General features: G+C 37.2%; 1 protein-coding gene across 2 annotated transcripts in view; it reads left to right on the forward strand.

The window, feature by feature from the left end:
- SLC25A12 (solute carrier family 25 member 12) overlaps positions 1-24,247 on the forward strand; it is a 45,057-nt gene that overhangs the window by 17,832 nt on the left and 2,978 nt on the right. For both annotated transcript variants that reach the window (XM_064719071.1, XM_064719073.1), the window contains 11 exons: positions 201-340; positions 2,783-2,929; positions 4,033-4,171; positions 5,384-5,477; positions 6,037-6,121; positions 9,392-9,476; positions 9,924-10,082; positions 13,249-13,301; positions 13,500-13,580; positions 21,834-21,974; positions 23,304-23,442. In XM_064719071.1, coding sequence (XP_064575141.1) covers positions 201-340; positions 2,783-2,929; positions 4,033-4,171; positions 5,384-5,477; positions 6,037-6,121; positions 9,392-9,476; positions 9,924-10,082; positions 13,249-13,301; positions 13,500-13,580; positions 21,834-21,974; positions 23,304-23,442 — 1,263 coding nt within the window. The remainder of the gene's footprint in view (positions 1-200; positions 341-2,782; positions 2,930-4,032; positions 4,172-5,383; positions 5,478-6,036; positions 6,122-9,391; positions 9,477-9,923; positions 10,083-13,248; positions 13,302-13,499; positions 13,581-21,833; positions 21,975-23,303; positions 23,443-24,247) is intronic.

The raw sequence follows: 24,247 nt of genomic DNA on the forward strand, positions 1-24,247 counted from the left end.
ATGCAATAATACAAAAAGTATCATTTGTGTCTCAAATGTGTTCTTTTACAGGTCTGTAAAGGTTTAGTTAGCAATTATTTTTAACAAGGTAAAACACTTCTTAAACAGCTGCTGAAATCATAATTTTTTTGTATTCCTTCTGGAATGTTTGTAGATTTACTGTATACCAAGGCTCACCTGTTGTTTTTCCCTCCCCAAAGCAAATGTCAAAGAAATATTTGAACAAACTCTTATTCATCTTCAAATCCCGTTCAACTGGGACTGTGAGTTTATTCGACTGCATTTTGGACATAACAGGAAGAAGCATCTTAACTATTCAGAGTTCACTCAGTTTCTTCAGGTCAGTTGTTAACCTTGTTCCAAATCGGGAACTGAAATTCATTTAACTTTTAGGAATACGCTAATACCATTATAAATTTTGACTTTATTCTGGTAGTGGTAATCCTTATCTGATACTAATCCTGACAGCTAATGATGAACTGTTATTTCTCCATACTGGTTTTGTAAGCAGTGTGTACTCATAACTTGAATACCATCCTTTAAAAGAATGGGACAAAACATACTGTTTATGAAAATAACTCTTTTACTGATCGTTGTTAAACTGGGTTGAGGGTCTGCTTTTTCTGTCATGGGAATTCAATAGCAAAACTAAACTCTACCAGAGAAAGTTAGCATTCTGAATATAGCCTGTTATTATTGACCATTAAAACTACCCTATAGAGGTTTTTGGTTCTGTACCATTTCTTTATTTTTATAAACATTCCAATACTTATCACTTTTTTTCTCTCACTGGCATGCATCCTACCACACACATACTGGGAGTTTGGTCTTAAATGCAGTCAGCTTGCAGGAGGTAAAATCTGATTTCCTGTGATGTTGCTAAACTACCCTTTAGGGATTGAGCTTTAAAGAATTTCACTTGTTGAGTTGCACTTTGTGCTAAGCCAAAAAGTTATAGTTAAAGCATATTATGAATTGAACATTATACTAGAAGGAGGGAAAGGAAAATGTCGTCTATAAAGGATGGAAAAAGAACAAATTAGGAGAAATTTACATTGTAATTCATGGAAAGGAAGTTCACAGAGTTGCTGGTAATTGCACTGAATTCCATGAATTAACATACAATGACCACCTTGTTATATAACTTAAAATTGCCTGTCTAGTAGATGGGAAGAAAAATAGGTTTTGTACTTCTGGAGCTGCCTTTGATGCAAGAAAAGTTTTGTGTGTATTGTCTTAAAAGTAAGGAGTGATAGATGTGCTTTGACATAATCTGTAATTATTGCAGAAAATAAAAATATCTCATAGGATCACAGAATATTTTGGGTTGTAAGGGACTTTTAAAGGTCATCTAGTCAATCCCCCTGCAATCTGCAGGGATGTCTTCAACTAGTTGAGGCTGCTCAGAGCTCTATTCAACCTGAGCTTGAGTGGTTTTAGGGATGAAACATCTACCACCTTCCTGGGCTACCTGTTCCAGTGCTTTACCACCCTTGTTTAGTTTAGAATCATTACTCCTTGTCCTGTCACAGCAGGCCCTACTAAAAAGTCTGTCACCATCTTTCTGATAAGCCCCCCATAAGTACTGAAAGGCTGCAGTAAGGTCGTCCAGGAGCCTTCTCTTTTCCTCTCCAGGCCAAGCAGCCCCAGCTCTGAGCCTTTTCTCATAGTGGAGGTGCTCCAGTCCTATCTCATTTTTATGGCCCTACTCTGCACGTGCTTCCAAGAGCAGAGTGATAAAATGTCTGTTCTGGTTTTATGTTTGTGTTTCCAAGATACTGCCATGTAAGATGCAGTAGCTTCTTACTGTCATTGTATGGTTAAAAAAAAGGGTTGCAGTAATTTCAGTATGAACACAATTTGGGTATTTTTATCCCTTCTTTTTATATAAGATTGTTTTTCTCTTTTGATCTAACACCATCTTCTGGGGTTTGGGACTTGAATCGAGTGGGTTTGTTGTACCTTGATCTAGAAAATGTTGTTCATGAGGTTATGAGAGTTGAGAAATTATTGTAAAGGTGATATAAGCTAGATGGTTTGCCCTCTTCTTACTGTCTGTCAGAACGTGGTTATTTTTTTAGTGCCTTCTAGAGGTCTGAATGACAGCTGAATGGGCTTTATTGTTTGCTTGAATAGAAGGAAACAACTTTTTCTGGACATAGAATTTACAACTATCGTTATTATCTTGAGGTTAGGTTACCACAGTGATCTTTGTATGAAGGTTTTTACCGTTTGTATGGGAGTTTTAAATTGTCTGAAATGAGTGACCATTTGTGACATTATGGGAGATAGCTGTTTGGGGCAATCTAAATCCATATTATATAATTTTCACTGTCCTCCTGTTTATTTTCAAGTACTTTCCAGTGAGTTAGTATATAATAGCCCAGTCATATTTCATCTTGGATATGTAAGAGATCACCTCACTTTATGTCTTCAAGATCAATACAAGAAGTTTTTCTAGCACTTAAGTATTTAATTAAGGAATAGATAGCAGGCAGGACATGGGTATGTGAAGTTAATTTCTTAAATCATTTAGTGAAAGTGCATATTTCTTTACAGTTGAATTGAGGCTTTTCTTTGACAGAGGAATGAATCTGTGGATTAAATCAGTATGCAGACTTGTTATTTTAGTTGAGCTGGCCTTGAAGTTGAAACTGTAGTTACACTATTGTCTTTATGCACAGACCTCTTGGAGCATAAGAATATGAAATAAGTGAACATTTTGTGAACAGTGGGTTACAGAATTTGCTTCTAATCTGCTATCTCTGAATATTCATTCTAGGAGCTGCAGTCAGAGCATGCAAGACAAGCCTTTGCATTGAAGGACAAAAGTAAAAGTGGTCTGATAACTGGGCTGGACTTCAATGAGATCATGGTTACCATTCGCTCCCATATGCTAACTCCATTTGTGGAAGAAAATTTAGTTTCAGTAAGTGTTAACAAAAAATGCCTTGAATTTAGTGTTTAATAGCTGTGATGTTTGAAGATGGCACAGCTTCTCTCCCACTTTGTCTTCTGTCTGTTTATCACTCACTACCTCGGTGCTGCAGATTATCAGCTTCATAATGGAGTGGGCAGGGTGAAACATGGCAGCATTCCTTGGCTGCAGGAGTGAAAAGGTTGGCAGTCTGCTTTGCATGTTTAAAGTGCTGCTGGAAGCAGTTTGAGTTAGTCTGCTGTGCTTTCCACCAGAGCAGCAGGGCAAAGTACTTGGTACAGAAATAATCATAGAATTGTAGAACCGTATAGGAAAATACCTTAAAATCATCAAATCCAATGGAAATTATTTAGGACAAAAGCATCCAATTTTTATATTTGAATATATGACATCTCAGGAGCTGGAGGCTACTTAAAGTTTTGTCCTTTTATATACTCTTGCATTCTTTTCTTTTTCAGATCAGAGTTTGGAAAATCAGTATGTAGATTCTAGAGGTAGAATGGTTACAGCCCTGATAGTTTGGCAAGATCTGTAGGTAAAGTAATAACATACAAGTTATAATCTGAAACTATGTAGTATGAAAATTACATAAGAATGAAATTTATATAGAAGATAAAGTAATAACTTTTATCTTACTATCTTACCTATAAATCTTGCCTTGCCTTACTCGTAAGGCATACTGTCTTCTATAAAATTTAGAGTATCTACTAACTTCAGACTTGCTGTAAATGGTCATTGATGTATGTGATGCAAGAAATCACTTCGCGCCTTTACCTAAAGGTGTTTGCATTTGCATGCATTTCTCTTTCAGAAGATTACTTGGTGGCACTTTCAATGTGTCTATCAGATAACTTCAGCAATAACCTACTTACATGATTATTTCCTAATTGTTTCCTAGTGTTCAATCTTTACCACAAAAATAGTATCCTGTTAAATAATTCTCCCCTCATGTTTCTATTAAAAATATCGTAAAATTACAGGAATAGAAAGATATCTTTAATTCTTTCATAATTTGCTCAAATGAGTGTTTCTGTGATTGTAATAAGATGTAAATGTACTTAAGGCACTTAACTGTTTTCATTTAATTTTTAAAGGTAGCTGGTGGAACTGTATCACATCAGGTCAGCTTCTCCTTTTTCAATGCCTTTAATGCCCTTTTGAATAACATGGATCTTGTTAGGAAGATATACAGTAATATAGCAGGTACAAGAAGAGATGTTGAAGTCACAAAAGGTAAGATACATTTCCTACAGTTTATTAATTTTTTAATTCTGTCCATTTTGTAATTGGCGATGGACATGGGTTAAGGTGAGTCAGGAGTCAGTTTATGGCCACTGGGAAAGTGTTTATTTTAGCTGTGGGTGATTTTCATCCTCACAGGTTAGTAAGTATTTTCAGTTAGTTCATTAAAGAGAAGATTCTGGCAGGAGTTATTGTTTGAATGAGTAACTGCAAGTCAGTATAATGCTGAGGATTTTACAGCTCCTTGAAAGAGATGCATTGTTGCTTAGAGATAGGAAGTTACTGGGGAATGTGGTGGAGTGGGTTAAGTTTGAAAATATGAGTGGTTTTATATCTAGATGATGCCAGTCAGTATGTAACAAATCCCTGTGCATGTGAAAGGTTGCCGTATTTCAGTCTTGTCACAGACATAAGCAGAGGGCTTTTGAAGCCATTTTATAACAGATTTTATCACCAGTTTTACTACCTGTATGGATGGGACCAGCCAAACCATTGTGTGGTAAAAAGCATGCCAAGTTTTCTTCTTTGTTTAGCATATATTCATATGCTCTGCATATTTTTCCCTAAAGAAAAGCATAAAAGGACTGTTCTCATCCTCCAAATTGTCCTAACAAATCCTAACAAATTGCCTAGCAATGTGTTTTGGTACAGATGCATAAATACATCTTGCTTGGATTTGTACAGAGAAAAAAGGCTGCTGTGTTTTCACTGCTCAGACTTGTTAACTGCCGCTTGCCAATTATGCCATAAACATATTGTGTAATTTGGCCAGATGAATATCTAAGCTTGGAGTCCCTCAGAGCTATGAGAGGAAGAACTCTGGACACGATGGGAATAGATGAGTCAGTTGCCCTTAAAGCTGTGAATAATGGAGCACTTTTCTGTTATATTCTGTTTTGCAGAAGTTCAGAAGCAAGAATCACAAATTGTAGGTGTTGTTTTATTAAGCTTGCTAATTTGAGGATTTTTGTTATCTTTGGTGAATATTTACCATAAGTCAGAGTTGTGGAGTCAGACATGGTGTGTCTTGGGAAGGCCTGTTTTAGGATAGATGTTCTCCTAAAGATACCTTTTCCCTTTGCATTATGGATTTTGATTCTTGGTGATAGACTGCATTTTTTTTTAAAGTTATTTGAAAGGATTCAAAGAGGAGATTTGACAAATAACACAAATGTCGTATTTCTCTTTCCCTTTTAAATCCAGAGGAATTTACACACTCTGCAATCCACTTTGGACAAATTACACCACTGGAAATAGACATTCTCTACCAACTTACAGACTTATACAGTGTTACTGGGTAACATAATAATGAATTTCATCATTTTGCAATCATGATTTTTGTGTTTTCTCTGTCAGCTCTTACTTTTGTCCTAATTTTAAAGGGTTTTGTGTTTGTTACCATAATTTGTTCAATGTAAACTGATTTTGTTTTGTTCATGGGTTTTGTAAGTGAATTGTGCATGTCAAGCACAATTATTAATTGTTGTATTATAGGTATACATATGAAATAGAAAAATACAATATTCCCAAAAGGCTACAAAATGCACTGGTTGATGTTTCGCATGGATCTTTAATGCACGCAAAATCTTACACAGAAATAGCTAGAAATGGTTTCATTTGTGTATTATATTCCTTATTACTAGTTCTGAAGAACTTACTTCTGAATAATCCATGTTCCCTTCATTTCCAAGCATTCTTTAATGCAGTGTAGCAGACCTCTTAGGTCTGCATGCAGATATGACAAGTGTCTTTTTTTAAACTCAGATGTAGTTTGTGGGGTGTGGCCAGGAATACTGTACTTAATAAGTTTGATGCTTTATCTAACCATAATTTCCTTTTCTCTGCCTTGTGTAAAGGCGCTTAACTTTGGCAGATATTGAGAGAATAGCACCACTGGCTGAAGGTGCATTGCCTTATAACCTGGCAGAGCTCCAGAGGCAGGTGGGTAGAAGAAAAAAAAATTGAAATTGAGTGAATGTTAGTATGTACTTGCAAATGAAAAATAAGAATAATACACTTTATACAGATTCCTGCCAAGTGGAGCATGCTGTGTGTATTGCTGTAAGGACAGAAATGGGGCAGGCTGTTAGATACTGTATGTGACTAGACAAGGTATGACATGTCAGCATGGCCTGTTCAGACATGAGCATGTATGGATACTTGGATTCCTTACCATGAATACATTTTTTTCTGAAAAGCCTTTTCACAGGGCACAGCCCTCCATGAACTTCTCCAGTGTGAGTCCTTACTGTGGACACAAACTGCTGCAGTGTGTGTCCCTCCTACGTGGTGCAGTCTTTCAGGATTTTTACCTTCCCATGGGCCCTCCATGCAGCTGCAGCCTCCTTGGGATGCATCCCCCTGTTCCTGTGTGGGGTCCTACAGGCTCTGCAGGGGAATCTCTGCTGCAGTGCCAGGAGCACCTCCTCCTGCTCATTCACTGACCTTTGTACCAGCGGAATTGTTTCTCTCATGTGTTCTCTCTCCTCTTACCAGCTGCCATTGCACAGGGTTTGTTCCCCCTTCTTAAATACATTAATTCTTAAATACATTATCCCAGAGGTGCTGCCACTGCCGCTGATGGACGTGGCCTTGGCCAGTGGTGCTGTCAGACATGAGGGAAGCTTCTGGCAGCTTCTCACAAAGCCACCCTTGTATCCCCCAGCCCCAGCTGTGCCACACAATCTCAATACAGGTAGTAAAAAATACAAATATTAAACATAAAGCTTATAAATGTGTTCCTTGTACTCACCTCCTTGAGTGGACAAAATACTGACTGACTTCACTTCCCAGAACTACCTTTGTAGCTTGGCACCCTTTCAAAATGAGCTCACTGATAAGATTCCCTCATCACTAGAGCAGAATATACTCTTTTCATACTCTTGAAGTAGTACATTATATTTTCATCTTATTCTAGATTGTGTGTTAAAACCAGACACCAGAAAGCAAAATAATTTCATTTTATTTAGTTTATGAGGAGCAGTCTTTTATTAGACCTTATCTTAAGTGAACAGTAAATTAAGTGTATTGACAAAATGAAAGATATCAGTTCATGAAGAGCAAATATCATCTCAGTGTGGTCCAGCTGTCCCTGGGAAATGAAACCAATTCTGTAATCAGTTTTATGTGATTTAAAAATCCCTTTGTAAAGAAAAATCTAAATTTTTACATAAAATCACTCTGTATAGATTTGGTAGAAATGAAAATTAGCCTGCTTTCAACCATGTTTACTTTATTGTCAATTTTTTTCATTGTGTAAGATTTTTTTAAAGCTTAGCAGCTGAATATCCTATGGGGATGACAGCTACAGTAATTTTCTCTTTATAAATATTCATGATTTGAAAGCTATAGCATTAATTACATTCATTTACATATCCATCTGAACACACAAGTAAACTGAAAACTTTGTGAACACTTATTTAATAATATAAAAGTGACATTTCCTTCAGAAAGAATTTGATTTTTAACATTCAGTGATGCATTCACTAAGATTAATGTCTAAATGGAATGATTGGATTTTGATGAGAACCGTGTGAAGCAAAAAGAATAATCTTAAACCAGCTGAAAGGCAGCAGGTGTGCTAAGCTAGGAGAAAATTTCGGTGGAATGAAGAACTAGTTCTGCTTCTAAGGCTTTTTGGAGTATATTATAGCATGTGTCTTTTATTTACATGAATCAAAAGAAATGTATCTGAATTTTATAATTTATTTTCGTGGTTATTTTTGTTTTATTATCCTTTGGGGTTGTTTTGTTTTTTTTTAATAGGAAAGCATAGTGGTTTTACAATAATGAGGGTATTCTTTGGATTTATTGCTTCCATTGCTTGTAAAGGCAGTGCATTTGATTTATGCTTTTTTTATGCTGGTCTGCATGTGCAGTGTGTAATTTTAGTGCTACCTAGAATTTCTCTATTCTTCTCTGTTAAGCTATATTGTGGGGGAGGAGAGTGTTTTGTGAAGGGAAGTGGTTTTAGCTGTACCTTTTTATTCTGTGGAAAAAGGGTATCAAATATAATCCATGGTTTTTTACAGGTAATGATCTCATGCTGACCTCATGGGCTGTCCTGTGTGGTGTGTGTGCCGTGTAACGCCTTTGCAGTGTGGGCAGGGTCTGCCCAGCAGTGTAGCACCAGCCCTGAGCAGGCTGTGCTGAGGCAGGTGCTGACGTTCTGTGGTGCTCCCCTGAGCTGAGCTACCCTGGCTGGGTAGCCTTGGACAGGGAGCTGAGAAGTGTGTGTGTGGGAATTTTGTGAAATTCCTAATATCCATCTGAGTTCCGGACATTGCAGCTGTCCTGGCAGAAGCACATCTGCTAACAGTACAGGGTGCTTTTAGGAAAAACAGATTTGTGTTTGGAAAGTGGACTTTAGTATCTGCTTTACTATGGAATTTAACAATTAATATCTTGGCCCCATAGCCCAGACAAGTTATACTGTATAACATCAATTTCTCTCTAATTGTCTTATTTGTGTTTGAATGAAACCTTGCCCCATCTTACATATTTTATAGTGCAAGTTTGTGAACATGTCTTGTTAATCAGTTCAGTTTACCTTGTTTCTAATAGCCATTTAATAACATAATTATGAGTCTCTGCAGATATTTTCTGTGCAGACTGTATTATTTAGAATACTTAACACATTTATAATAGTGTATGTAATTGAAAGGACTGAGGTCAGCATTGCTCTGTAAATTAGCACTGCATGGAAAAGTCTTGTCTTCTGTTTTGAAGACATGAAATCTCATACTCGTGCTATGCATTAATGGAATGTCAGCTTAAAATATGTCCTGTGCTGATGGAGCCTGTCTGTGAGATATTCTGTGAATTCCTTTTGAAATACTGAATTTTATTTGAGTCAAAAGGGGGTTCCATGCCTTACAAATTCAAAGGCAACAGAACAGAAAATAGCAAAGTTGTTTAGAGTTTCTGTCTTCTTTTTCTTGAGCATCATTGTTCTGGTTATACTGGAGTACTGGTTTGGCACAACTAGGAATATGTAAGGAATATTTTTTAGAAGAAGTATTTGGAAAATGTGCTTCATCTGTTAGGCACAATAGACATTATCTAGTAATTGCTTTTTCTTCTTCCTCCTGAACATAAAGCTACTAATTTTTATCAGAGTCTTTCTGTACCATTGTTAAAATAATTCACAGATGCCTTTGCTTTCCTGTGCAGATTTTCAAGCTTTTTTTCATTTCTTTTTCCCTCACACAGCAATCTTTTGGAGAATTAAGCAGACCTATTTGGCTCCAGATAGCTGAGTCAGCTTACAGGTTCACTTTAGGCTCAATTGCTGGAGGTGAGTAATATTCTGCTTTCTGTTCCAAGCTTGGGGTACTTTACACTGTTCTGCCAGACTACTTGACGTCATGTAAGGTGGATGTTGTGGTTATACATGTGTAAAATTGGATGTTGGAACCATTTTGGTTGTGTTATTGCCTTTCTTTCCTTTTCACTTGGATTCTAGAACCCCTCCACAGTCCTTTGAAACTATGCTAGTAACAAGTTTCTTTAATGGTAATTGAGATAGGTGTTCTTCATCCTGCACACCTTGTTTTATGTAACAGTGTCATTCATTCTCCTTGAGACCTTCATTATTTTTCTTTCTTACCTCCAACATACCAGAGGTCTTACCAGCTTATCTATTCTTTGTGTTTAAATAAATGCTGTAGAAAATCATCACAATAATTACACACTACACCAGCAATGATGTTGCAGAAATAATGCTCTGGATGCTTTCTTGCAGCTGTTGGTGCTACTGCAGTGTATCCCATAGACCTGGTGAAAACTCGTATGCAGAATCAGCGCTCCACAGGTTCAGTCGTGGGAGAGTTGATGTACAAAAACAGCTTTGACTGCTTTAAAAAGGTTTTGCGTTTTGAAGGCTTTTTTGGTCTTTACAGAGGTAAGTGAATTAAAATAAAAAAAAAAAAAATAAAGTCAGTAATTTTCTGTCACCCTTTTTTTATTTTAATACCTCAACAGCTGGTTTCCTAAGGGAAAATCAGAATACTTGATATCATGTCTAATTTTGCTTTCATTTCTGAGCTCAGTATTCTTCTTCCATTGCACACCCTTCATCATAAACAATTGCTGGGGAAAACTGGATTTTTTCTTGTCATTAGTGTTTTTCTCCTTGCTGCTTAAGTAACTTGAAGACCTAATTTTTGGGATGTAAGTGTTGAGGATATAATTGTAATCTCACAAAGGATTGCAACTTTTGGCTGTGGTCAGACATCAGGAGCAAATTATCATCTGAGGAAAGATTGGTTCTGCAGCAAATATTTTTTTTTAAGAGGCAAAAGACAGTAACTTGGAAATGTGTCTGTAAACTGGATGCAAGATCTTGTGCCTCATACTTTTGGAGGTAGTCGGGCTTGCTTTATAATTTTGTCATGTGAACAGAAGTTGCATTCTGCTGTTAAATGATGTTGCCCTGTTTTACTTTAAAATATCATCAGTGAAACTCAGAAAATTGTAATTTTGAAAAAGAATAAAACTCTAAGATACAGGTTAAGAATTCAGCTTTTTATCAGTTAGGCTGAGTTTTAATCACTTTGGTAAAGTGACTTGCACACAGGGTACATGCTTGCCAGCCTTCTGAATAGATACTTAGTTGAATTCACTGTTTTTAATTCTAATTTCCCATAACTTTATGAAGTTCACAGTTTTCATAGGGATCAGCAAGGTATTTATTAATTGGCACAGCTGCTTCTTTAGCTGCAGCAAACTCACGTGATGGCTACAGCATTTTGTTCTGCTTTGTGATGTGTTCTGGCAGAAAAGACCCTGGGCAGTGTCCTTTATGGACAGTATCTAAGAAGTTTTTACATGTGAAAGAGCTAAAATGTCTAAAGAGTGTTTTGTGGTCTTTCAGGATTTTGCTCTGCAAGTAAGTAAGTAAGGGAAGGAATATGTTGGTGCAAAGTTAATGAAAGAGCTATAGTCTGTGTAAATTATGTCTTACTGGTAGATTGTTTTCTTTTTTTGATGTTAAATCTTTCCTAAAAGGAAATACTTGAATTACATCTATGAGACTGATTCTACAGTACTGTTTTCTTTCTCTTGTCCCCCCCACTCTATTTTTGCACAGCAGCATTTAAAATAACTTGCTATTTTATTTTTGTTTCTGACCTTCTCAAGCACTTTGAAATCAAGGATGATTCCATTGATGAGTTAAAAGCAGTGTTTTACACTTGAAAAGAAAAATTCTTCTTTGAAAGAATGTTAGATTGCTAAAGTTTTTAATAGCCTGTTTAATAATTGTTTTTAAGATTGTTTAGGATAAGAAGTTCATGTAGTTGTTTTGACACTGTACAGTTAATGGTCAGCGAGATGCTAAGATTTGGACTCAGAGATTTAGGTGGTCTGTTGGAAGTATGTTAAACTAGACAGCAGAAACACTTATGGAGTTTACTGTGGGTCTGTTACTGGGTTCTTGTACTCCTGAGCTGGATTATCCTAATTGCATTGTAATTCCACAATACATCTATACCATAATATAAAGGTACAATATAGTTGTTTCCTCTATTTCAAAAAACAGAATTGAACACAAACTGAAAATGATATAATTCTAAATAAAAACTTAGATTTTTGGTCAAGAAAATAAAGACACTTATGAGTCTTTGCATCCAGCTTCAGAATTTAATTAAGTTTCTTCTCAGGTTCCTACTGGCCCATGCAGTGTCCCAGGTTCTCTGGCACACCAAATGTGTGTGCCCAGTGAGTTCAGCTACATAACAAAAGGAGTGGGGGGATTGTCTTGCAGTGTTTTGTCTGGTGGTTTTGGGTTTTTTTAAGTATAGGCATTGCAGAACTAGATTGTCTTTTCATGGTAGATTGGAAATTCAGGCTGGGAGGGCACCATTTCTTTTTGTTACTGTCAGCCTTTCTTTGTGTTTAATAGCTACCTTTCCTCAGCATAGTAAGTCTGTAAATGGCACAGAAGGTACTGTGTTGGAAGAACACACTACATTTGTGTATTAACTGCTGCACTTTCTATTAAGGCACCTTTGTTCTGAAGAATTCCTTTTAAGGAAGTAGTAAAAAAATTCTGCAGAATGAGAACTTCTGGGAATTTTGAATTTTTAGCTATGATTTCTCTGTACTTAACAAATAGTGGAAAGTGGCATTGGTGCAGTTTTGTTGCTGTGGGGTTTTTTTGTTAGTTAACTGGCAAACACTTTTGACAAAATGATATTCCATAACTATGGAATAACATTAGGAAGTGACCATATCCAATAAAAATAACTTTCTTTTAAGTTTTATGATCTGTACCTATGCCAAAACAACCGTGGAGAAGATGGGTTTAAAAATAACAGATGCTGTTATGATGTGTTATGTTTGGAAGTTAAGACTGCCATCTACTGATTTTGTTCTTAAACCTATTAGTTCCTAGAAAAGTGCATGTGCATTTTTCAAATGACAGTTCATTTTCGTAGTAGCATTTTCCAGGACCAAGGGCCTTGCCAAAATCAGTTTCTGTTCACTAATCCCTCCTCTTAGTAAGATTAAAAAATGCTCATTAGTTATAGGGTTTAAAGAAGTTCATGCTTCCATGTTGAACTGAACAAGAGAAAATCTTCTTACCCTTAGTTGACTCAAGTCTTCAGAAAACCCAGGTTAGTGAGTCAAGTAGAAGTGAGTTGATAATTCATCATAATCATGTGTCTATCTCACAATTACTGTCCCATCTTAAAAAGTGATTGGAAGCTTTATGGGAAAATTATGCTAAGGGGCTAAAGAAGTGAAACAAACTTTTCTGTAGTAGACATATCCAAGGTTTATGTTTGGTCCTTAAACTTTTTTCCTTCTGTACTGCAATAGCATCAGGCTTGACTTAGTTGAGGAAGGCAGATCTGGTCACACATTTCATTATAATTTTCAACAGAAACTGTAATATAAAATTATACTGGTATGCTATGCAGTGCTCTAGCAGCATCCCATACTTAAATGCCAACCACCTCAAAGGCTAGTCCCTGTGCAGAAAGGCATTTCTGTACAGCACTGATAAAATACTATTTTCTCTATTAGGAAGATAATGTTGCCTTATGATGTCTTTGTTTCTATAGGCTTGTTACCACAGCTGATAGGTGTTGCTCCAGAAAAGGCTATTAAGCTAACTGTACGTATCTTTTTTTTTTTTTCTTTCCTCCCTGGCATCCTTTTGTTTGTTAACATGCACAGGATTTATTTCCTAAAATGTGTGAGAGATGACCACTTACAAGCATTCTAACATATATGGCTACAGATTTACTTGATATATATTAATAAGGAAGTAGAATAACTTAAAATAGTGTGTAATATATTGTATCTTTATTAGGTTAATGACTTTGTCAGAGACAAATTTACCAAGAAAGATGGTTCCATTCCATTGCTTGCAGAGATCCTTGCTGGAGGCTGTGTAAGTATCTGTCCTGTATTCCCAGGAAAAATTGATTCTCAGTCACGTCGAGAATAGTTGGAATGACAGTTAATGGGTGTGCTTTGTCAATTTGAGCAGGAGTGCTCTTTTTTTTCTCCCAGTCACAAGAACTAAAAAAAGTACTGTTTCTGTTTGGAAAGCATACCTTACTTCTGAATTAAGTTCTCTTGGAACAATGTGCTTAAGCAACTTATTTTGGCCCAGTTTATAACTTTCAGTTTCAGCAGTGGTTTCATTCACAAAGTCTGAAGAAGAGGGTGCCCTGTTCTCCCTTTCCATATGTTCTGCTGGGTTGCCATTCATCATTAGTTTGGGAAGATACAGGTGCTCCTTGAGAATGGATCATAGCCATGATTAAATTTCTTTCAGGGGAGGGATGGAGATGTCTAGAATGGTTTAAGGAAATCTAATTCTTGCTGAAGATTTTAAGAAGGAAAAGAAATACACTCTTCAACTTGCTGTATGTGAAATTTTTACTGTTGTGAAAAGATGGAAAAAATTAACAATATAGCCTTACCTTTCATGTAACATGTATAAGTGAATTGTCTTTTTAAATAATTTGGTATAAAATGCAGCTATGTTACTCCAGATGCTAGTTACATCCCTCATCCAAATACAGTTAAAAAACAAACCATGTTTTTGTTGAAATTGAGGGCTGTAATTCAGTGGATGTTTTAGCAATCTGTAAGTGGTTTGAGTTGATATTGATGCTGGATTTCTTTTGGTTTTGCACGTTGGCTAATTTCATTTGTGGGATTCCCCGACAGTTGTTAACCCTATAATATGTTTAGGGCTTGAGTTGGGTTTCTTTTGTAGCAGAGAACACTAATGACTTCCAGTTGAGTAGGCTGACAGGCTGGTATAAAACCTCCTTGGCTTACAACAAAACCTGGGGCAGAAAGGTTGTTGACCTCTGCAAACTTTTAATTCAAAGAAACAGCCCTGAAGGGAGGCTGCTTATAGTTCTGCCTGATTGAATTTGGCAGCCTGGTACATGCTTGAGTCTTCACCTGTCAGTGTACAAAGTTTATTTTCTGAGAAATGTGAGAAAGCAGCTCTAATGCATAGCTAGCAGAAGAGTAACCTTTTTCTGGAAAGCTCAGTAACACAGAAAGCAAATACAGGTCATCTGTATGGAGAATAGAATTCATTTGTGGTTGTGTTGTGCTTAAATTCATAATTAAAGGCAAACATCTGATAATTTTATTATTTTGTACTGAAATATGTAATACTAAATTCAGTCTATATTAGAGCCTTTTTCACTTGCCAGGTACTCCTGTTTCAAAATAATTGCATTGTTTTACTGTAGTGAACATGCAAAAACTGGGGAGAAATTGAGTTTCAGATAAGATTTCAGAGATTTAGGTGTTTTTTGAAGATGACCAGATTTCTAGTCTGTCCAAACACAGCACCTTCTAGCTGACTGTCTGAGCTGTTATTTTCATCTCCTTTTTCAAGGTAATATTAATCTCACTCATCTGGGAGAATTTTAAACAAAATTATAGAACTGTTGGTCCCAGTTTAGCAACCTGAGGGGTGTTTCTTTGAGCTTCCTCTGGATCATCTGATATCTTACCAGCTGAAGACTTTTTTGTCTCTGCTACTGCTTAGTTCAATTTTAGCAATTCCACTTCTTCCTGGATAGCAGAATCTTTGTTAGGAAGCCTGTAAGGTTAAGAGTCTGAAAGTATCAGTTGGCTAAAGCTGGGGCAATTAGACATTAGTCTCTCTTTTCTCATCCTCAGACCTTTTCATTCTCATTTTGACAGCTCTTTTCTGTGTTGACTTGCTTGGAAATAATGTTGGTCATCACACTTCTGTTGTTACTGTGTTCTGTTTTTCTAGAAAATATTATGGGGCGCAACCAACAATTCCATCCAAGGAAGGGCCACAAGTAGGGGCACAAAAGGCTTTGTGTTTGGGGGATGCTACCTTTGATTTTTCCTTTATTCTCTTCCTTCTCTCTGTGTTAGTACAAAATGATGGTTTAATGTGGGAATGTTTGGATTTTATATATGCCAAAATTATTTTCGGCATTTAGATTTGGGTAAGTCAGGTTTTTGTGGCTTTTTGTTACTGTTTGTTACTTAAAACACTTAAGTATTTTGCTAATAGTATTCTATAAATATAGGCTAAAATAAACCCATACTTTTTTACCTTATCATAATATTAGAAGAAATAGCATTATTCCCACATGTACTTCTTAGAGATGGACTTCCTACTGTCTCTGACCCTCACTTGCCTGTGTTTAGTGTTGAACTATCTCCTCATTAACAGGAGTAATGCAGTTTTGGATCATGTCTGGTATGGAACTGCTGGTGGATAAGCAAGATGAGCAAGGCATATTTTCAGCTATTTTACAGAGCTTACAGCAGAGACCTTTCATACTTTCAAAAGCCTTCCCTCTTGCAAGGTATACAAAAGCACATTGTGCATGCCACAGTCCTCAAACAGCAGTCAAAAGAGTTCTTGTGAGGAAGTGGAGGCAGCTTGGGAAAGGTTCCAGCAGACATGGCAAATTCTCCTCTCTGGATGGCAGTGCTGTATCAGAGCTTATGTACAGTGTTACAGTTTTCTAAGACCCACACACAAGGACAGGTGAAGCCTTTGACATTATGACAGTGGTGGTTCAGAGGCCCTGTGTAGGCTGGCCAGAATCCTCAGCTCTGCAGTATCTGGAAGCAGTGCTGTACTGTCCAGCAAAGGAATGGCCCTCCTCCAGAAATGCAGACACTGAGAGACTGAATCACTTTGGCCAAAATCTTACTGCTCAGGCTCCAGTCATTCTCAGCTTCTGTCAGCTTGTGGAGTAAAGCAGTGCTGGCAGTAAGGAGAAACATTGTCATTCTCACAGCAGCTACCAAAGACTTCTCCCAGGCAGTGCCTGTTCGTGTGGTCAGCTGCCTGTCTGTTGTCTTTCCTTCCTCCCTGCAGGGCAGGGACCTCCCGCAGGCAGCCCGTGCCCTATGCTCCTTCAAACCTTCCTGCTGCTGCTGGGCAATGTAAATGTCACTGGGAAGTGCAGGGTCTGCTGTGTCAGAGCCCAAATACTCCCAGCTGCTCTCAAGCTGTAGCTGTATTTGAAAACTGCGGAGCAGCTATGTTGGGCAGCTCAGTTACAGCAGTCAGGTCGTACCTGTCAATGAAAGGGCTCTTGTCCCTGATGGATGAAACTGATATCCCATCTTCCTACCTGCCTGCAGTATGCTGGTTTGTTAATCATTAACAGCACTGTCCATATTTACACATGTTCAGAGCAAACAATTTCTTTCCCTACTGTTACTGTAATTAATTGAATTAAATTCTGTTGTAATTCAGTGATTAACCTGCATTCCTGAAGTTTTCAGCTCCCATTAGCTTTGAGTTGCAGGGAGAATGAGTGAAGCTTTGGCAATGCTTTCCTCTATCCCAGCAGAGGCCTGGGAGGCAGCGAGCCCATGCCTGGTACGGACTGTGCTTCCCAGAGCAGCTTACATGCATGGCACATGTGAGTGCATGGTGAAGGGCAGGGTGCTCTAGGGAGCTGCTCTTCCTCACGTGGGAAGCAGTGCTGAAGCAGACACCTAGTGCTGTGCAAATGATTCTGGTTACTGCTACAGTGGACAGAGATACTGTGAGTTTAGGCTGTAATTCCTATGAGTTACGTGGGAATAAATAGATTCTTCCCATGCTGTGTGTGGTGCTTAATATTTTGAATGGATGAATTGTGTTTCATCAGAAAGATGTTTTTGCTTTATGCTACAGGAAGAAAGATGATTTGGAGTGTCAGGCAGAAAGGGTCTTGAGAACCCTTGGAGATGTGGGCAATGCATCCGTTGATAATTAGTGGTTGGGATGTGTGTATGTGTGTTTGTGTTTGCACATACATACACAGAGAGATTCAAATTTACCACGGATTTTGAAGTTTTGATAAACATTAAATCTAAGATTCAGTCAAAATATTTTTGGTATACTTGTAAGAAATAATTTTCATACATATTTATGCATATATATATATGTATACATACACACAAAAATGCATATAGGTGTTATCAGGCAAACAGGAATGTGTCAGATATTTTGTTTGGAAAAAATAATGTTAAATGTTGATGGTTTTGTTTAACAAGAACAAAAATAAAGAGTTACAGACTGCTTTTCCTTCAAAATCCTGAAGATATGTTACTTCTTTTGTTATGCTTTAAAAAAATAAGTGAGAAGCAGAATTAAACTTTACTACTTTATCTTGATTTCTATTGTGGACATTTAAAACCGGGAGAAAATGATTGTTTAATGAAAGAGACAGTAAGCTCACTCTAGGTTCATGAACCATGTCAGCTTTGCCTAGAGAAAGAAATGCAAGTTCTTTTGATGTTTTTAAACAAGACTGTTTCAAGTAACATCTTATTTTAGCTGCTTCTTTGGGACACAGTTGTGGTCCAGGATGTGGTGGTTTCTAAAAGGAAGGAAGGAAGGGCTTGAAGTAGGCCTCTCCCCTTTGGAGCATATGCCTCTCGGGTGGAATTGGAAAGGGCAAGAGGTCTCATGTTGCAGGGTCATTTGTGTATTTCCTTCAGCCTTTGGCATGTCATGGGGCTTTGCTGTGGGATCTCAAACTACATCTTTTCTCTCATAACCTTTGCTGTCAGATTTAGTTCCTTTATTTGCTCCTTGTAGAGTTATTTTACATGACATTAAGGTTAAGTAGAAGCTTTTATTACTGGTATTTTTGATGTGTATGAATAACCTCCATTCAGAAACAAATTTGTCAACCTTTTTTAAAGTGTCTGTTGCAATTTATGTGTGAAGCGAGGATTTATGAGAGAGCAATCTAGATTTACTGCACCATCTCCAAAAGCAATTCAGGGAGTGCAATGTATACCTCTGTGTGCATATACACTTGCACATGTATTTAACATACAGAGCTGACAGCTGAAGTAAGAGACTTTGAAAAAGAATGATGCTGATTGCTAATGATTTGCACAGGAGCGTGGAGGTTTGTACTGCAAACCTACATGTTTCCAGTTCATTTTGATTTGGAGATCCTTTGTGTCATTTTCCTCTGCATCCTTTTCTGCAGAGTGCTCTTCTCCTCTCCAAGGCAGCACTTTCCTCTGCCTCACACATCCTTTGTCACACCTTTTACTTAAATAGAAAACACAGACAAACTAAAAACCACCCTTGCATTCATTCTTTAAAAAATGAAAATGGGAGTTTTCTTGCATTACATGTTCTGTATTAAAGTCAAAGCTTGTCCTGCCTGTGCTTGTGATGTGTTGAGGGACCTAACTCAGATGTGCCACTCCACTGAATGCAGTGCTGCTCTTCCTGTGAGTCAAATCACTGCTGGGCAGAAAAGTTTGTCAAGCTCTAAGTAGAACAGCCAAAGTCAAGGCTTGGGTAGCAGGACATGCTGCTAACAGGGGCTATTTAGGTGGGTATCTAGGTAGTTACAGCTCTTTTGGAGAAAGCTGCCTGTTGGGAAGTCTGTCAGCACTGTAAATACTCAATGTTCAAAGTGTTGATGTAATTGAAGAGCTTTTTGATGGGGTTTCTACTGATAATATAAGTGTAGGTTTTTCCTTGTATTTTATTTTGCTTAATAACCTGACCACCAAATCATTCTAATACTGATGGATTATATAATTCCATTTTTACTATTTAGAATTTGTAACATTGTATTTCTAATTAGTGTTGCTACTAAATTATTAAAATGTGCTGTGCTCAGTGTATTTTGCTTTCTGTATCACAAGAGTGCTATGGCTGATTTTAACAGAAAGGTAAACCTAGGAGAAGAAAATGTTAATTACAGGAAGATTGAATTCAGGTTAGAAAATAGAAAAGTTTACAAATTGGCCTGTTTGTGTTTCTGTGGTGGCTGTTGGGCAAATAGGAAGAGTTATTTTGGCTGCTCTGCAGGGTGTGCTAATTTTTAACATCGAAAATAAAAAATGGAATTTCACTTATACATGTAAACAAATAATACATATTTAATAGATGGGTAGCTGGTATTTGTCTAGAAGGAGTGAATTTCTAGCTCAGTGTTGCAATCTAAAGTTACTTGAATTTTTTTTGTATGGTCCATTGTATTATGTAGTGAGAACACACTGCTTAACATTTTATCCACCAAAATTATTTTTTAAAAGATACAGGGAAATGGTAAACATTTGAAATTATTTTATGCTTAATGCAATGCAAACAAACAAAAAAAAGGTTAACAGAATTTGCCAGATGCAAATTTTATAAATTTTATTTAGATTGGAACTTTGCTTAGCAAGACAGCCATATCATCTTGCATGCATAGGTGTGTATGAGCTGGAGAAGGTGAGATGAGAAGTAAAGAGAGTCTAAAGAATGCCTTTGGACATAGGAGTGGTGTCAGATAACTGAGTAAACACAGTGCACTAAGTCCAAGGAACATAGAAAGTCTGGAAGTTCTTGTGGTCTTCCTGATGATTGCAACAAATGTCCACAAAAATATGAGCTTTGATTTGCTTTCAGAGAGGTGAAGAAGTGAGGGAATAAAATTAAGCTTAACTGTATAGACTCATTATTTGAGTGGGAAGTGTTAAAAACAGTAATTACTACAATGGAAATAATTAATCAAAAGCAGCAGTTGATCTCCCACGATTTCAGTCAAGGTACTTCAGCAGAGCTGTTGCAGTGATGATTTTCAGTGTCAATATTGAGTGAAGTGATAAACAGGGTTTGCAGTAAAAGGCTGTCAGTCCTCAGCAAAGGCTCAGTGAAGTGTGGGCTGCTTGCTCAGTGAAGGTGTTGATGCTCCTTGCCCCCAGCCCAGACACTGCTGAAGCGCTGGGTCACTCTCAGTAAGAGCTGATGGGGGTTGCAATGCTCTTTTGTCACTAGCCTAGAATAATTCAGATTGCCGGTTTCTAAACTCTGCATCAGGGCTAATCTCACATTTATTCTGCCTGCTGCTGCAGAGAGGAAGATTGTGCTGGATGCACAAGGGATTAGTGCTCATCAGTTGTCAGTCAGTTAGCAGAGAACACCATGCAGGTTCTTCAGGAGATGCTGTATCAGACTTCACCACACCCCTCCCAATCCCTCAGCATCACAAAAAGAGTTTATTGCTTGGGCAGTTTAGATGTGGTAAAAAGTTTTAACTGCACATGTTCTGCATCTGTTTACTTCAGTAAAATTTGATGGGTTGGAAGAATCAATCTGAATTAAGAGGAGTTTTTATATTGTGCAAGGAATGCTTTCTAGAGTTGGCTGTATTCAAGTGGTTGTATGCCACAATTTTTAAGGAACTGGGTTTAATTTTTAAATTAAAAAAGGTGGCTTAGGAAGAGGGGAGCATAACAAGCTTAGTAAAATATAGCTGGATTGTGATGAACCACAAACTTCTTCAGAAGTGAACGGTAGTACCTACAGCAAACCAGGAAGAAATCTAAACATGTCATTCTAAAGAGGTTTAAAAACTCTGAAACCAAGCTGTGGGATTGAATGTCTCTCAAACCTGGGACACAGTTCTTTGGAAGTCTTTAGCTAAAGTGCAGGGTCAGAAGCAGCTTTACAACGCTACTGCTAGCAAGTTTGCAAGACAGTCCTTCAACACTGCCAACAGAGTATTTCCTTCAAGTAAAATCTGTCATGCCCAGCTCAAAGATATGACTCCTGTTTCTATCTAGTATCGTATTTTGAAATATTAGTCTTCCTATTTAAATTTTATATTTTGTTTCCACTTAGGACTATTACAAGCTGCTAAACAAAACTCCAAACACCTTTTCTAATAATTTAAAATTACACTGATAAATGCAAATTTACCTTTTAAACAGCATCACTTCTAAATGCAAATAGCATGTCTACACATTGGTGATGGATTATTATTGAATAAACATAAGGTCTTTAAGTGTATTTGATGCTGTAGTAGCACAAGTGTAATGATTATTTTGGTTTAGTATTTCCTGTAATATCTGATAGACTTTTAAACATAGAACTGACTTCTAGAAAGTGATGTCTAGGAGAAAAGCAGAGACGAACTGAATTAATTCACCTCAGGGGGCTATAAAAATATATATGTAAAAATCTATTTTTACAAACCCATGATTTCTGATCCAGGTCTTTTGACTTCCAGACAGGTACTTTATTAAATCTCTCTCATATATTTTTACATGAGAATATCAGCCAATGCAGTGAGAAGTGAAGGCACTCATCACATTGCAAAAGTCAATATGTCACCACATGCTCTAGCAATGCAATTTACTTTCTTTTTCTTTGGGTTTGCAGGCAGGAGGCTCCCAGGTCATCTTCACTAATCCTCTGGAGATTGTAAAGATTCGGTTGCAGGTAGCAGGAGAAATTACTACAGGACCCAGAGTCAGTGCTCTGTCTGTTATAAAAGATTTAGGCTTTCTTGGTCTTTATAAGGTATGTACTTCTGCTTTGAGTGCCTTCATCATTTTATGCTAAACTTCTATACTGTTGAAACAAAAACTATTAAAAACAAAGACATCTTTTGAATTTAAAACCAATCTCTTCCTGCAGGGCAGCCCCACAGTGGAAAACTGAAGAAAACTCACTTCTATATTAATGGCAGTGGGATACAAAAAAATACTCCCCCATTCTATCCTTTGGGCTTTTATGCCAAGCTACAGGGAGCCTGTATTGCAGACCTGCTGGCTTCTGGCACTGCTCATTTCATTTGGTGGGGTTTTGTGAAAAGTTTCTTTAGCTTTCCCTGTGCGTTTTTCTTATATTTATTTTGAATCTCTGTATCTATATTGTTGTCTTTGCAGCAGGATATTCTCTTTGTCTTAATAATTTGATGGCAGTGAAACAGTAGTGAAGTTTAGTAGGATTCAGATTTTTAAGAAGTTAAGTGGTGGGATTTGTCAATAAATTCCACTGAAAAAAGCCTGTTCTGTATGGTACTTCAGCAAAATGCCAGTCAACAGATTCCTTCCCTGCAGGTATACTTACTGCCATCATTACAGATCAGGTGTAATGGAGCAGAAGCTATTAGTTTCCTTAAACAAGGAAGAGTGTTTCTTCCTGTATCTTCTGCCAGTGCAAGGGGTAATACGTAAATTCAGCAGTTATATTAGCTGTGCACTTACAAAACATTGCTGTATGTGATTTGCCCACAGACCTGCAATAATACTATAAAAGTGTGCATGTTTACTTTTAGAGCTGAAGATTTTGTTTTGAATTTGGTAGATGAGATTCGTGACCATTGTGTTTCCTTATTAAACAGTACCCAATTTGCAGTGTTTTTTTCTCTTTTTGCTAATCTTCCAGTGCAGCTTCTTTGGTGAGGTCTTATAGTGCTCACTGGTATTTTAGTAGTGCTTTTGTGTTTGGTGGAATAAAGGCTGGCAGGGACTGGTCTTGCTGTTTCCCTAGTTGTCAGAAAGACATAAGGACTGATCTCTGTCACTTCTTTCATTGCCTTTGGACACATAGTGTGTAAAAAATATTTATCCTATGTACTGATGTCAGGATTGATGTAATGTATAAGTTACCAAAATTATACATGAACCTTGAATCCTCCTCATTCCAGACCCTTAGTTTAGATATGCCTTATTCTTATTTTCAAGTTCTCTGTATCATCTGTTTCCTGAGACATTTTGTTTTCTGTGTTGTTTATGTAGTAGATCAAATGACTTTGTACTTTCAGGGCTCAGGCTGCTTGCTGGATATCAATTTTAGCCTTATTTACAGAATTTATTTGCATTATGTCTCTTTTCTCTGTGTCAGGGTGCCAAAGCATGTTTCCTCAGAGACATTCCCTTTTCTGCAATCTACTTTCCGGTTTATGCTCATAGTAAAATGATGTTTGCTGATGAAAGTGGCCATGTGGGAGGGCTTAATCTCCTTGCAGCTGGAGCCATTGCAGGTAATTTTGCAGAATGTTTCCTAAAAGTAATTTTCTTTTCTTTTAGTGAGTAATATTTAATATTCATTCAGTAGCCCCATATAAAGGAAGGGTACTGTACCATTGTATCTGATTTAATCTAAATTTGATCACTGTTATCCTTAGTGGGAGGCTATGTAATTTTGATGAGAGCTAATTACATTTGCATAATGTGGATAAACAGCGTAATGCAGCTCAGCAACTTGTAGTCAAATTTGATCTGTCTGTCTCAATGGGGTTTTTACTTGTTACTGAGCTCTCAGAGTTGAAGGCTAATTTGAATCTTTGATGAACATAAAATGAGAGGTCGTAAGAGCTAAGAAGAAAATGACTTACCCAGGTTTGGATTGTGGAGTAACTGAAAAGAAACTTTATTGTAATATAATTGCTGAAAATAGGGCATTAGTTTGTCAAGAAGCTGAAGTACCATACTCTGAAATTTGAAGTATTTTACAACATCTCAAACAAATTTACTACAAAGACAATATGCAGCTGTGATAAAAAGTTTTTGCTAAAGGCAAGGGGTATAAAAATAGTAAATGTAGGAACTAAAGTGGTGGATATTTAAACACAGCAAGGACGAGCTCAGCAGATGAAAACCAGTATCTGCACACAGCCTTGCAACTGTGAATAATTCAGTGTCAGAATCTGCAGTTCAGAAACACCACTGGGCTGAGCAAGACCCTTTGCTACTTGTTACAGTTGTAAAGGACCACTATATAGATATTTACACCAGTTGTGAGTGCCTGTGTGTGAATAGCCGTTTCCCATATTGGACTTGACACAT

This window comes from Zonotrichia leucophrys, chromosome 7, assembly GCF_028769735.1.
Source record: "Zonotrichia leucophrys gambelii isolate GWCS_2022_RI chromosome 7, RI_Zleu_2.0, whole genome shotgun sequence".
In the NCBI taxonomy this organism is placed as follows: domain Eukaryota; kingdom Metazoa; phylum Chordata; class Aves; order Passeriformes; family Passerellidae; genus Zonotrichia; species Zonotrichia leucophrys.